Below are 16,243 nucleotides of genomic sequence, written 5' to 3' on the forward strand. Positions count from 1 at the left end.
CATTTCAATGGTCGTCTTAAATTTAAGTTTAATTCGAGTGTTCTTGTACCGTATGTTTTTATTTGGTTTCCATCGGCGCCGTAGAGTGTTGTTGTTGTCTCGTCGGAGGCGAGTGAATTCTCTATGTTGTTGTATGACCTCGGTAACACGGATACGTCGGCTCCAGTGTCGATTAGAAATTTCATGTTGGTTCTTCGATCGTAAACAAAGAGGCGGAATGTATCATGAGGGGGGTTACAGGCCTCTAGTTTGGCCCCCCGTTGGCGTTTTCCGGCTGGAAGCTGCATGGTTTTCTACATTTGAATGCTTTGTTTTTGAACTTGTTGTGGTAAAAACATATGCCGTTTGAATTTTCTCTAGACATGCTTCGGTATGGGGATCTGCTTTTATTTCTATATCGGCCGTTTTCTTGTCGTCTGTTGTCGTAGCGGCTCATGCGTCCTTGCCAGTTGTCGTTTTCGTGTTTCGCTTTTAGTTGTTTAACTTCCTGCGTTAGTAGTTCTATTTGCTTCTGCAGGCTCAGCAGTATTAGGTCACTAAGATTTTCGTTTCTTGGTTGATCGCATGTTGCATTGTATTGCCGTGCTGCTGTGGATGGTCGATCTTCGTCTATTTTGTTTAATTCCGGTTTTCTCAATATGTCCATTATTTTGTCTGCCGTGTTGGCCATTTCGTCCAGATTCTCTGTTTTCGTTGCTGATAATATTGCTTGGACTTGTTGAGGTAGCCTCTGTAGCCACAGGGTTTTTGTTATACGATTTTCTGCTAGACTGGGTCCTGCTAGCTCCTTCATGCACCTCATTAGCTCTGATGGTTTTCTGTCTGCTAGTTGTAGTCCTGTTAACAAGGTTGTTAGCTTCTTCTGGTCGGAGTCTTGCAGTCGTGCTATCAGGTTTGTTTTCAGGTGTGTGTATTTTCCTGTTGTTGGAGGTCGCGTTATTATGTCGCTCACAATTCTTAGTGAATCCGTATCCAGTGCTGCTAATATAATATAATATTTGGTTTCATCTGTGGTAATTCCTGCCGTGGCAAATTGAGCTTCGGCTTGTATGAACCAAAGCGTTATATTTTCTTTCCAACATGGTGGGAGTTTCACGCTGACTTTGTGTACTTCCGTATGTTCTTGTAGCTGCGGTTGTACTTGCTGCGATTCTTGATATTCATGTTCGCCGTTGGTTGCCATCGTTGTGCGATATTTAAAAAAAATATTTTATTTTATTTTTTTTTTTGTAAAAAAAAAATATTTAAATATTTTGGATTTTGCTGTGTTTGGATGTTACGGATTGGTATTTTTCGCGTTGTTAGAAAAAATAAATGGTGGGGTTAATGACTCGGGTTTGTTTATCGCTTATCGGCCGCGGTACGAAGTACGCTTAGGAATTTGTAATTGTCACGTGTTTTTTTTTTTAAGCAAGAAATTATGTAGACGGATTAATGTAATCGGATTATTTTTCGATGTTATATAGTAATGACAATGCTGAAAGAAATTTGATTATTAGGATAATTTTTGACGTAATATTAAAGAATTTTTTTTTTTTTTTTTTTATATATAAATGACAATAATTGATTGATTCTACATTTACAGCGGCGTTTTTTTGCCTTGTTTTATTTGTGAATTATTTACGATTTGATTTTATTTATGAAACAGGATAGGTGGCGTTTACTATGAGAGCTAATTATTGAATTTTTGCATATATTTTTTGGCAAATAAATGATTTTAAATTATGTTTATTTAGGTTGACTTAGCTTTTTCGTTGTTCGTTTCCTCTTCGTTGTTGACGGCTTCCGTATCTGAAGTATGTGTTCGCGCACGTTCTTCCTGTGTGGATTTCCAATGTCTGCGTCAGCCTTAAGATGACCGAGACGATGTCGTCTTAGCTGAAATCAGTGTTACAATAGCGGCGAGTATTCTGTCGGTACAATTAATTTTCTATTCTCCCACGTGGTTTCATCGGATTAGATATAGGTAGATATATCGGATATAGATAGGATTCAAAAAATTTTAATAATTGACTTTTATTTTACCAGGGAAAAGATTCTAAATTGGGTAGTACAAATATAAAAGGTTTAATTTCGAGATTATTATTTTTAATGAAAAGATTTTACGTTAGATATGTGAGAATACTAAAATATTGACTTACGTTTTATCCCTGGGACGCTCGTCGCCACGCTTCCTGTGATCGATGTTTATTACGCGTTGTTTTTTTTCGGTTTTTATTTAAAAAATGCTTCTAAAATTCCGAATTTTGTAAAACGTGTTTCGGAATCACGTCGGGGGGTCACCAATTATGGTTTCTAGTTGAATACCACTTTAATTTATCAGAAGGGAAGCAAGATGAAAGCGGATTACTTTTAACACAAATTTATTTAGTTCTATTAAATTACAATCAAGCAAATACTTAAGGATAATCGCGTGACTCTAATATGAGAACAGTTGAAGTACGTGTCGATCTGTGGACGGGTGGCGACGAAGTGTGGCGAGGTCGCTCGTTTCGTTCTTTTCTGCTCTCGTGAAGGTAGCTCGCTACGTTGAGCTTGAGTTGCCATATTCGATGTACATTATGTGTGAAGGTTGCCACACTGTTAATTAATATATGTATAAAATATACGGAGATTTAATTTGGATATGATAGAAAAAAATTGAATAAAGGACAACCAAGGTCTTAATAATATATAAAATGTAAGTGATTAACACCGTAAAAGAGTATTATAAAAAAACGGCTATACAAGTAAATAAATCACCAAAAGAATTGACTAATTGTTTTCATCAATTGATTTGTTTTACTATCTATCTACAATATATTAAAATTTCACTTAATAAATATCATTTTTTAAACACGTTTTAAAATGGATTTTAAAGTAAACGGTATTAACTAAGGAAAATTTAAATAAAAACCGTATATAAAATATCAAATGTAGTTTTATGCACATATATGCCTTTGTACATTTTTCATATGTATTAAATGATGATGCACATAAATACTGAAAAATATAAAGAGTTATTTTTGACCCATGTGGCGAACCGCACTTTTTTAATAGAAAGTTTTCAAGTCGCTGTGTTCATGAATTTATTTAGGACCCCAACATCAACAACAGAGACAGCAGCTTTTACAAAGTTCCTTTTAAAATATTGAGCTCTCAAACACATAATCACGTCTCGTAAGTCCCCAGAACCGCAACGTAAACTTTGCGCGATTTTTAAAAGCCTCTCTCCTCCATCCAGCATCATAAAGTGTAATGAACTGACCGACCGGACATAGGAGCTTTCTGAAAACACAGAAAGCTTTCGGAAAGCTCCGCAAACTTTGGCATCACACACGAGCTTACAAGGTTGAAAGTTTGGCATTAAAAAATATACGAGGATATTTAAAACAAAAACAAAGCAGAACACACAAAATATTTTAAGAAGTTTTCTATTACGTTCACTTCTTCCGTATCCCAACAAAAAGGCGGATTCATTTAAACGTCTTATTTAGCGGCACTCAGATATTATATGTTTACAAAAAGTTTTAATAGACTTAAAAACAGTTTTCTTACTTCAATTACAAAAGTTTTCTGCCATGAAGATGTCATATTCATAAATGGAATCAAAGTTTACTTTTAAAGCACTTTAAAAAGCCAAAAAATTTCTTATAATTTTTACATTATGAATATTACATCATATAAAAAATATATAAATATCATTCTATCTCAATTATAACGAGTTAAGTTTTTTTAATAAAAAAATTCTAATGGATTTGACATGTTAACATTATAGAATTATATGAAAAATTATGATGAAATCTAATAAAATAAGCACTTATTTAAACAACTTGCAATTATTTATGTAAACATGAGTAGTTTCGAGAGCAAAAGATATTTATTCTTTTAATTAAATAAATAGTTTTTTTTTTTTATAATATCTCGAACAACGTAAATAACATAAATAAACATAAAAATGATATTATTCAAATGTTTATTTAAGTTTTATTATATCAAATAAATGTTAAATATAATCTATCTACTAATTTTTCCAGATGTATAAGGTAAAATTTTTAATGTATAATAACATATGAAGTCATATTTAGTCTCGTAAAAAAGTATACTTGACAAATATAAATTAGAGGACAAAACAAGAATGGCCAAGTAAAACGTTGTATAACCAAATAAATTAAATCCTGAAATATTGTTTCAAATATCTACGTTATGGGATATTGTTTATGAGATCAAGGGATCTTGCATCCCTTATGTCACTGCGCCATATTAGGTCTATTGTAACCTCCCTCTGTATCATAGTTCACTCTCAAGACCTACGTTAGTCTTGTAGCTTACGACCTGTCTTGGTGGTAGGAGCTTAACCTTCTCGGAGTCTAGTAGTGGTCCTTCATGGATGTGATTTCAGTTGCGAGCGAGTGCGTCTCAGTTATATAGAATATACAATAGATTGGTGATGTAACGTAACGTCAGGAAAGATGAGTGTAGCGTTCAATTCTCTATGGCTACCTCAACAAAGAAATTGATTATTAGAGTATTATTAATACGAATCAAAGATTTATATTTAAATAACATTAAAGATTGATTGGTTTTCAACAAGAATAATTTAATTTAAATCAATAAACCTCGACGATGAAGCGGTTCGCATGAAACCAGTTGACATTATAATAAGGTTTTAATAATATAATTGAATTATTTTAAACAAGGTTATTTTCGGGTAGAATGGTGAATGTTACAGTGTAAAATGTGATCAAACTAGCCTATGACAGATCGTTACCCCTATGAATCCAGAGATTTCCATGTATTTTAGATATAAAAATAAATAACACCCAAGTTAAGAACTACCCTCAATTTGTGAAAAAAGATTTAGACACACTCAAAACATTGTGTAGTTGTTATTACATTATTTAACTGAATAAAGTGGAAACTCTTTTTTATCTAACACTCCACTTATCATTCATCGTTCACTTTGTGTAAGACCACTTTCATAAACAAGTATTCATGGCTACCGGTTTCGGAATAATCATTATATCATCAGGTCAATAAAATAAAATTATTACGGTCTGACATTAGTACAAAAATATAATTTTGAAAGAGAGAAAGAGGATACATGAATCACAATGGGAATATTTTTAAAAGTGGACTTGAAATTTGATTTAGTTGTTTATTTATTATGGGTAAGTCTTTTTTTATCTTTTAAACATTTAAATCGATTTAAACACAGGAAAAATCCAAGCCAGTAAGTAAGTTTGATTGGCTTTAACGGAATTCCACAATTGGACACCTCTGAGATGTGAAATTTCACGCATTTCCAAGTTCCAGAACCACCAACACCCCATTTGATTTCAAAATAGGTGGTGCTCAACAATTCTTAGTTAGCGCTGGCTATGGTTGATCTATGTGAAGAATTATGCTGTAATGTAACGAAGAATAGAGTATTGCCGACAGCTTAATCTAAAAGAATGTGATTTATTTGCTTAGCCCCTAGACCATAAAGCTGTCAGTTGACATAAAAGTAACCTTATTGCCAAATAAATAAACTTTGGATTTTTATTCGATTCAGATAAGTTTTAGCTAAGTTGATCAACTGCTGTTTGCTGTGCGAATATATGAAGATATATGATGTTTATTAATAGCATTGTTGTATGAAATTTTGTGGTATGGAAAATTATTACTCTTATGTTAATGTTTAAACACTTTTCTTATCATTCATCGTTCACTTTGTGAAAGGAGTGTTATAAAAAGATACATCAGCATATATATCAAAGTCATTGGCTTACTAAAATGATCACTTAAGACAATGTGTAACATTATGCCTATGGTTGACAATCGCAATACTAAGATTTCGAAATTTTGTATTTACGCTTCATTCGACATGCACCACGGTGTAGTTGGGTAGACGTTCGACTGTGTAACTGGCGTCGAGGATTCGATTCCCGCCAAGTGCAAAATAGATTCACGAAAGATTTATTTTCAATTGGTCTGGGTGTTTGTGACGTATTTTCAAATTATCCATCCTTATCTTTACTATCCTACCTGCAGACAAGCACTCACACATTCAAACATCTTCATTATGGAAAAGCTGGTATGATCAAGTATTTCAAACACTTGAAAATAGTCAGGTCAGGAATCGGAATATCCGGTGAATATTTTTAATAAAACGCATGAATGTGGAAAAGTTGAAGATTATTAGAAAATATAGATTGGTGTGGCGTTCTACACTTTGTGCCTACCCTTGCGAAGAAACCGCGTGATGGTTATTTAGATGTTTTTTTATAGATATTTCCTTAATTTTTAACTTATTTGAACATGGCAGAGAATAATGCTCCACAGTAAGCAATAAATACATTTTGCTTCCTTTTCAAGTGTGTGAATAATGAATCGTTAAATCAAACACAGATTTTTTGAGTCTAGCAAGTTGTATTTTATTGTTGGAAAAACACTGTGACATTTTTTCTTAATTACCTAACGTCCAAGTGACTCTGAAATCTACTTACGGCTTATGCAACACCGCTTATCATGTCCCTACTCAGGCTTCAACTTTATTAGTTTCATAGCCTATGCCTACTCGTGAGTGGATTTACTCTTCATGTTTAAAGTTACTATAATTTCATGTAATTCATGAGTGAAAATTCTAGGCAAAAACACTAGCAAAATAGATAGTTGTTTTGCCTAGTTATGGCGTTTTCAAACGATTGTGAAGGTTAAATGGACTGACGGTTCTTATATAGCTATATCTAGGTACTTAAGTAATAGTTTTAACATGTACAGTAATAATTTACGGGTGACAACAATAGTTAGTGGGGCATGCAATAGGTATGTTTACTTTTAATTATTTTCTGGGAAAGGAAGAATCTATTGACATGACAATTGTGAGAGAATTAATATTTTAAAGCTAAATACAATTGTTGGTTATATTGTAAGTAGTATAATATGTGAATAATATTTGTTTGTAAGTTTCAACGTGACATTTTTGTATTGTTTGGAATACCAATGCGCGACGAGACATATCAGACTATCTATTCGCCATATTTTTCCATAGAATGCTGAAAATTCGTGAGCTTTGGGCCCTTCTGCATATTAAATAGGTACGTACTAACTTAACTTCTAACAGCAGTTTCCAAAATGCTACAGTTATTGTAATCTTGTTTTCCTTCAAACGTGACCTAAATAACGATCGCATTAGTCTCTGCTTGCGTAATTTTGACTAATTAAAACTTGGAATATTGGCATTAATTTTTAAAATATATACAAGTTTAACGGCATACTAGGCACACAACGTAGATCTAGGTAAGATTTATGCTGAAGACAAGTAATCCAGGACTCAGAATTATCCACCTAATATTATATATATATATATATATATATATATATATATATATATATATATATATATATATATATATATATATATATATATATATATATATATATATATATATATATATTTATATATATATATATATATATATACAATATATATATATATATATATATATATATATATATATATATATATATATATATATATATATATATATATATATATATATATATATATATATATATATATATATATATATATATATATATATATATATATATATATATATATAAATACAAATATATACATATAATTTTATCATTTAGTTTTCAATAACTTATGATCAATTGAAGGTAGCTACATATTTAATTCACATCTGATGGCGCTACGGTTATCCAAAATTCCAAATCGGTTAAAATTACATCAAAAGTATAAAAAGTATCCAACAAGATTGCATGCGCAAGCATACAACGATCAAAGATTAATTCAATATGGATGTTCCATAATGGACGGAATGGTGAACATTACACGAGTATATAAACAGTGATCACTCAAACCAGCCAATCCCCTGGGATGCTCATAGTTTTATCTTTATATTGAATTTATGATGTCCAACTCCACAACTCATGACTTACTCATAAAATACCGTGATTTAAAAATCGAAGTCAAGTTAGGAGACCCGTATACTTGCTTTAATATAGGGATTTTCTTAAAATGTATTTTTTTTATTCTACCTTTCACCATACCACGTATTATTTAAAATCTGCTATGATATTTTTTTTAAAACATTTTTTTTTTTGGAAAAGGGGAGGAAGCAAATATTTTTTTAAAAATATTGATGGATATGATTCTGAAAAAGAATACTTTTTTATTCTAAAGTCAAAGAAAGTGGTTAAACACAATGTTTGTGTTTTATTTATCAAACATTTATATATTTTTTTAATTCGACACAACATATCAGCAAATAATACATTTACCAGTAAAAAATGTTAAAACTTTGTGCTTAAATGTTTTAGTTGGTAGTTGCCATAGTAAACATTGATCTAAAACGATTATTTTTAATGTGTGCAAACATTACGGCAATTTTTTTATAGATTAACTGGCAAAAATTTTCTCCTTCGCCACCAAAGTATGGTAAAACTAACGTCAAATATATGACAAAATGAAACATCGAAAAAAAACAGTTTAGAAACATTTTGCGTTTTGGCAGCGGCCAGTGGTGAAGTCATTAAGGTCGAGAATGGGCGACCCCTTTTGTTAGAAACAAGATCGTTTCTGGAATAAATAATACCGTTCTGAGTCATATCACCATACATAGATGGTGTTTTTCATGAAAAACTCACTGTTTTACCAACGGTCAAGACAAATTTAAATATATCGTTTAAAAAAAAGTAACCGTTAAGACTAAAGATGTTAATATATATTTTTTCTAATCATCAAAATAATAAAACCCCAATTGATCTTGTAAATGGCTCTGTATCAGATGTATTTATATATATATTTTCATACATACCCGCCTGTTTCATAAATAAATGTTTTTTTTTCAATTTGAGAAATAATTTTTTTAAATTTTTATTTTGACCCATTGGAAATCGAATCAGGATCCCAAAACACTATAGCTAAACGTTCAAACCACTACACCATGAAAACAGAAAACATTCATATCTTATACCAAGTTAAAAAAAATATTTTTAAACGCAATGTCATTTAATCTGTTTTACCAAATTTTTTAAGTCGAAACGTAATACATTTGAAAATTAAAAAAAAAAGAAATTTAAAATTTAATATTAGATCCATTTGAAAGTCTTTGATCAAATTTCAAAAGAGAGTTGTCTGAAGATAAACCATGTTTTTCTTTGTTGAATAAATTTTTTGCAAAGTTTTTTTTGGCGTCATATTGAAATGCATTAAGTAAAAAGTTTTTATTATTCTTATTATTAATTCATTATTACACATGTTTTGCCAATGAAGTAAAAATGTCATCACGTAAATAAAATAAAAATATGTTTAGTTAAAATTTTACTAAGTAAATAACACTTCATATTAAAAATCATATTATGACAGATGTTCTATGTATTCAGCATCATTTTTAAAAAAAGTACATTTATTTTTTTTAAACATGGTATTTCAATGCAGAATGCATTGAAATACCTGTTACAAAAGATTTTAAGAAAAAGTGCTGTGTATCACATAAAGAAATAAAATTTAAACGTTTAAAAAAATAATGTGCCTACCGAATCAATTAATAAATGAACAAAATTATAATTTTTAAATGTAATATTATATTAATTTGGTGAGTACAGAAATACATTTGTTGTCATTTAATAGATAAATGACCAAAATACACATCATTAAACAAAAGTTTTTTGGGTAATATGACGGGATTGAAGCAGAGTATGCCAACCACTTCACTATTCACGAGGAAAAATACGTATACAGTATCAATAAGTAACCTAAGTATTCTTTGTTTTCTTAGATCTTGTATTTCTAGAGCAGATGTTGTCTCGGAGGAAAAAATATCCCAGGAAAATGTTTCATTGTTTGCCCTCGCCAAACGTAATGGCTGTGAAATGTTTTGTTAGTCGGGCTTGAAAAAATGTCATGACGCTTTCTCGCCAAAATAAGAAAAAAGTTTTAAAAGCAAAGTTTCAAACCGCACCCCTATACAAACTCTCCCCAATAGCGGCCCCAGGGGAGATTTAAGAAATTATAGTATATCGTTAGGTTTTAATTAATTTATTTGTCAAACTTCAGGGCGGATTTCTCAACCTGCAAGTATCTCCAAATAAACATTTTTCTATTTTTGTTTAGCTCGAAAATGTACCGAAATAAGTCGGCTACGTTTCTTAAAGTTTAAGCCGTACCTGAAAAATAAAAATCATTATTTGAAACAATTTTTTAAATCTTAAGTTTTCGTTAAATTATATAATTCTATACATATTTTCCTTGACGGAATTTTATAAACAATATCTGTGTGCGAGTACACTTAAAACACAAAAAGTAAAATACAGTATATATATATTTATATATATATATATATATATATATATATATTATATATATATTATATATATATATATATATATATTATATATATATATATATATATATATATATATATATATATATATATATATATATATATATAAATATATAAATATATATATATATATATATATATATATATATATATATATAATATATATATATATATATATATATATATATATATTATATTTATATATATATATATATATATATATATATATATATATATATATATATAATATATATATATATATATATATATATATATATATATATATATATATATATATATATATATATATATATATATATATATATATATATATATATATATTTATATACATAATAATGCTAATACGAGTATGCAGTTCGAAAAAGAGTTAAACCGAGTTGAATTCAGCTAATGCCTGTATAATATGTTCGCTAACTACTAGCAGTATTGCTGGAACAAAATTCCCTTCCGCGGCTTTATGGCTTGTAGAACCAAATTTGTTTTGAAAATCAAAACACTAACAACTGAGTTATTTTGGAAATAGTTCGTACAGCGTTTTCCACACCCTCAAACCGTAACTTAATTACAACCACAGCCGCCCATCACCAACACCCCAAAAGTGCATTGCTTTAAAATATAAAAAAACTTAATATTATTATTTAAAGTGAAAATATATATATATATATATATATATATATATATATATATTGACATCTTTAAAAAAGAATGGAAACTATTGATGTCGGAGCTTACAACCGATCATAGGCTAGTTTAAGTCAAAACGTAAAACATTTACTACTCTTCTATCAAAGAGATACCAATCTTAAATTGTATTCAAGATTTTTCAAGTCAAAATGTAAATGGTATATTGTAGGTACAGTGAAACCTCTATCTATCGTTTTTAAGGGGACCTATTCAAATAAACTATGCATGCGGGAAAACAATAAATGCGGGATTAAGAGGTCAATATGCAAGTAGATACGACCGAGTAAAGATACCGTCCTCCCAATCTGCATAACCATTTGTAGGCTAAAATTCTTAGGAGAATACATGTTTCAGATGCAAATGTATTTATTTAAAAAAAAAACAAACCTGAAAAGAATTTAAAAAAATACTTTTGTTTTTTTTAACTTTTATTTTAGTAAGTCAATAGTATATTTTCGACTTTGCAAATTGTATTTTTTCAGAATCGGTTATAAAATATGTGTTGTAGAAAGTTTTCTTTCAAAGAAAGTGCACGCTTTTGGAAATGCAGGTACAGGCAGCGGCTCCTTTTCATCAATATCGACCTCTCCTGTTATCGGTTACACAAACTTTCGATAGTTTCTATTCCATAAATTGCCGTTAAATGTAAGAAAATTGAAAGGAATGTAAAAAATAGACAAAATGTAACCTATATGCAGCTTAATTCGAACGATAAATGCGGTAATTGGTGATACAGAAACGACCGATGCGGTTTAGTTTATGTATGAAATGAATTCGGGATAGAAGACATAAACAACACATCCGGGAAAACGATTATTCGAGAAACGATAGATAGAGATTTCACTGTACATATCGCTCACTCCTTTCAAGAACGTCATAAAAAGTTAAATTAATTTTCAGTTGTCCATATTTTCGGAATGCCCAAAAAATGTACTATATCCCAGAAAAAGCGGCATATTTTAAAGTTAATATTTACCCGCTAAAGGGCAGAAAGTGTTGTTTTTGCATTTTGAAGAAAAGGTGTTGTTGAATTACTTTTTTTAATTTACTAAATATTTTTCAAATGGAGAAAAAACCTTCAGGTTTTACCTAAAAAGATCTGTTGCACAGTAAAAAGTTTAACAAGTGGCTTGACATTTATTTTTAATACATTGTATTGTATTTTTAAACTTTAAAAACGTTCTCCTGAAAAATCAAGTTTTTTGATTTATGGCGTTCTTGAAAGGAGTGAGCGATATATAATCTGATATTTTTATGCATATACTTATTTGAAGTCTAATGAATAATCTATTAATGATGGGTAAATAACTAAATCTTATTTAAATGTGTGCAAGATTCTTCTAGTCAAAACTTATGTGACGTATTGATCATACATCATCTAATGTTATACGATTTGTAATAAAAAATCTATTTACAATAAGTACAATGAATAATAAATGTTCATAATATAAGAGAAAATTAGGATGACAAATATTTTACGTTATGCATTTAAGAATTTTCGTATCGTATTTACCTCAGAATCTTAATTTTATATTATCACAACACCTACGGAATTTAAAAATTTTGTTTACCTTATTTTCTGTATATTTTATTTATTGTTTCGGAATTAACTTTGTGGTAAGACATGTTACAATGATTAAATAAAACACTTGTTTTTTACCACTTGAGTTTTATTAAAGACTACATGTTTCAGAAGTTAAACTTCCATCATTCAGGTCTGTATAATAACTTATATTAATTGATATTAGTAATGTTAGTAAATAACCACTCACCGACTACTTCTGTCTACCGGTTTCGAGACGTACCCGTCTCTTCGTCAGGACATACACTACAATTTAACAATCATGCGAACAACACTACACCACACCCACTTAGTACTATTCACATACACTATCACTACACATGCAAAACATGCAGAGCAAGTTGTTAGTCCCACCATGCTTTTGAGAAACTCTTCTCAAAAGCATGGTGGGACTAACAACTCGCTCTCAAAAGTTTCTCAAAAGCATGGTGGGACTAACAACTCGCTCTGCATGTTTTGCATGTGTAGTGATAGTGTATGTGAATAGTACTAAGTGGGTGTGGTGTAGTGTTGTTCGCATGATTGTTAAATTGTAGTGTATGTCCTGACGAAGAGACGGGTACGTCTCGAAACCGGTAGACAGAAGTAGTCGGTGAGTGGTTATTTACTAACATTACTAATATCAATTAAAATGTTTGACCACAAAGTAAATGCTTTGAATATAAATAATAACTTATATTAACTTATTTATTTGTTATTATACAGACCTAAATGATGGAAGTTTAACTTCTGAAACATGTAGTCTTTAATAAAACTCAAGTGGTAAAAAACAAGTGTTTTCTTTAATCATTTCTGTATATTTGTGTTAACTTGTTTGCCTGCTTACGTCAAAATAATATTTTTATGTATTCAGTGCATTTAGATACCATTTTGGAGGTCTTGTCAGATTCCCACGAGGATAAAAATATAAGATTTTATACTTTGAAAATTTATTTTTTAATACCTACCCTGGATTGGACGTTGAAAAGCAAAATCGATAACTTGGCCTTCATATAATATAATATAACGTCAAATTTCATTCGATTTGAAGCGGGAATAAGCATTAAAAGAAGAACAACGAGCCAATTCGCGTACATAACTAATTTTATGTGTTCATTTTTAATAAAAATTATTGTCTTTATAATTCATATTATTTTTTCACATCTCATTAAAGATGAAGAAGAATATGGAAGTCTGGGCATATACGGGGCTGACAACCGTCATAGGCTAAATTGCTCGTCATATTATTGGAGATAATCCAGATTTTGTGAATAAGTATTTGGACACACTCAAAATGTTGTCTTTATAATTGTTTGAATTAATTAGTATCATTGTTTTCACTTGGTAAATAAATACCACTTTTTCTAATGATCTTTTGTGTATTACGATGTATTACGATGAATTCTGCATCATTATCATATGACAAAATGTATTGAAATATATACAGGTATTAATAATTATTAAGATAAAGTCGTAATATCCAAGTAAAATTAAAGTTAAAAATGGAAAGACATCACCACAAAGTGACATCCGAATCAAGAATTTCGTGGGATGCTCTTAATAAAACAAGCGAAATTGTCAATAAAATGTTATATAATCTAAATATAAATAGTTAACGTATTATTTTTTGACATCTCATCAAAGATGAAGAAGAATATGGAAGTCTGGGCATTTACGGGGCTGACGACCGTCATCGGCTGGTTTAAGTGATCACTTTACACACGTGTAACATTCACCAATTCTACCCATTATTGACAACCACACTACTCAAATTCTTGGAAGTTATTATACATTATATTATATTTTGTATATTAAAAGCATTGATAACTTCGTGGTATAGTAATAAAACACTCCTTAACATCCATAGTGTACTTTGTGTAGATTTGTATAAAACAAATTTTTATATACATGTCAAATCATAATAATTTTATTTTAATGACATGTCGATGGAATGATTTTCCGAAACCGGTGGTCACAAATAAGTGTTAATAAAAGTGGTATTACACAAAGTAAACAATGGATGACATTATATTCTCTCTGCCTATCCTTGCGGGGAAGCGGCGTGTTGGATAGCTAGTAAGTTAAAAAAATGTTTAAAAAAATAGTATCGGTAACATTTTTTCTTTGACATATACAAGACACAAATGTTAAAAATCACACCGAATTTATATGACTACTTATTTGATGAATCGTAAATTCACAAAATTATGAGAATTGACCTACGTAAAATTTTATTACTCCAATGGCAATTAATTACGGCGAAATTTATTTTGTTTTTTATATGACGCTCTGGAAAAATTCGTCATTTTGATGGTCCGATGAGTCGATACGTCATTCCGCCATTTTAGATTTCCATCACTGTCAATGAAGAGGTCTGGTTTATTTATTTTTCGATTGAACTGTTTTATTTCCCGTTGGCTACGTGATTGAATAGTTATCTGAAAATTGATTTTGGTCCAAAGTGCTGCAATTTTGCGAATCGATTTTTATAAAAGGCGGGAATAAAAGTCATGGTCAAGTCGAATAAAAAACATAAAAAAAAGTAAATCGAAAATTGTAAAAAGTTTAGTTGGCGTGAGACGGTTGACGTAGGCTCATATGAAGGTTTGTATTAATTGACACATTTACGAGTAGTGATGAGGTTATTAAAACATTGGGTTGTGAATACGCGCCAGGCGCGAACACGCAATATTTTACCCGATGTAGAATACGCGCTAAGCTCGTATGGACGATAATGAGCCAAATAGTTTAAAAATATCGTTGTTTTATTGAAAGTTTAACATTCTGCAATGTTAATTACTCAATACGTATGGACGATAATGAGCCAAATAGTTTAAAAATATCGTTGTTTTATTGAAAGTTTAATATTGCAGTCTCGACACAATATTTTTTGATAGTGTGTAATAAATAAAATATTTTTCATTTATTATTTTTATTATTTTTTTTCAATTATTTATTTGTCAGTCACTATTTAAATGTTTATATATGAATGTATAATTTGAGAGTATAAACTAAAGTTTACATAAATGTAACCTTTTTCCGCCTCGACGTTTTATGTATAGGTTCGCTTGACTTAAAGCGTGTATAAATATAAAATTTTATATTAACGCATCAATGCTACACACAAAGAGAACAGTATGTACTCTTATCCACACCCAGTGTTGAAATAAGCACTGCATTAATCGACACGTTTTTAACTTAAACGCTACATTTCATGAAGAAAAGGCATTCTTTAAAGCCTTGTGAAGTTATATTTTTGTGAAATGTGAGTGGTGTGGTTGTCAATCATGGATAGAATCCTTAATGTTACACGTGTAGAAAGTAATCACTTAAACAACCTCATGATAATTCTGATGATAGCTTATTGTACGCATACGCCCTTTAAATACTAAGACTTTTATATTTTTCTTGATTTATGTTGAGATACCAAAATATCTACAACTTACAAGGATAACTGACACCCAAGCGCTTCCCACAAACCCTAAATAAGGTATATTTATCGTTCATCAAAATTGGTGAACGATGAATAAGGGAATTTCAATATGTTCTACTCGACATTGTCAACACTGCGATCGCGTGCATAGTAAGTTGATATTTATAACGTGATGTGTTCCAATTTTATCATAATTTGTCTTGGACT

The 16,243-nt window shown here is 30.1% G+C and overlaps 1 protein-coding gene across 1 annotated transcript; it reads right to left on the reverse strand.

Moving 5' to 3' along the window:
- Positions 1 to 244: 244 nt before the first annotated feature.
- On the reverse strand, positions 245 to 1,183 carry LOC148301488 (uncharacterized). Its single transcript, XM_088273174.1, has one exon. It carries the CDS (start codon positions 1,181 to 1,183, stop codon positions 245 to 247), a length of 939 nt encoding a protein of 312 aa, XP_088129300.1.
- Positions 1,184 to 16,243: the final 15,060 nt, after the last annotated feature.

The sequence above is a fragment of the Brachycentrus maculatus genome, unplaced genomic scaffold, assembly GCF_059751285.1.
Source record: "Brachycentrus maculatus isolate JH-2025_06_01 unplaced genomic scaffold, ASM5975128v1 h1tg000558l, whole genome shotgun sequence".
NCBI classification, from domain to species: Eukaryota; Metazoa; Arthropoda; class Insecta; order Trichoptera; family Brachycentridae; genus Brachycentrus; species Brachycentrus maculatus.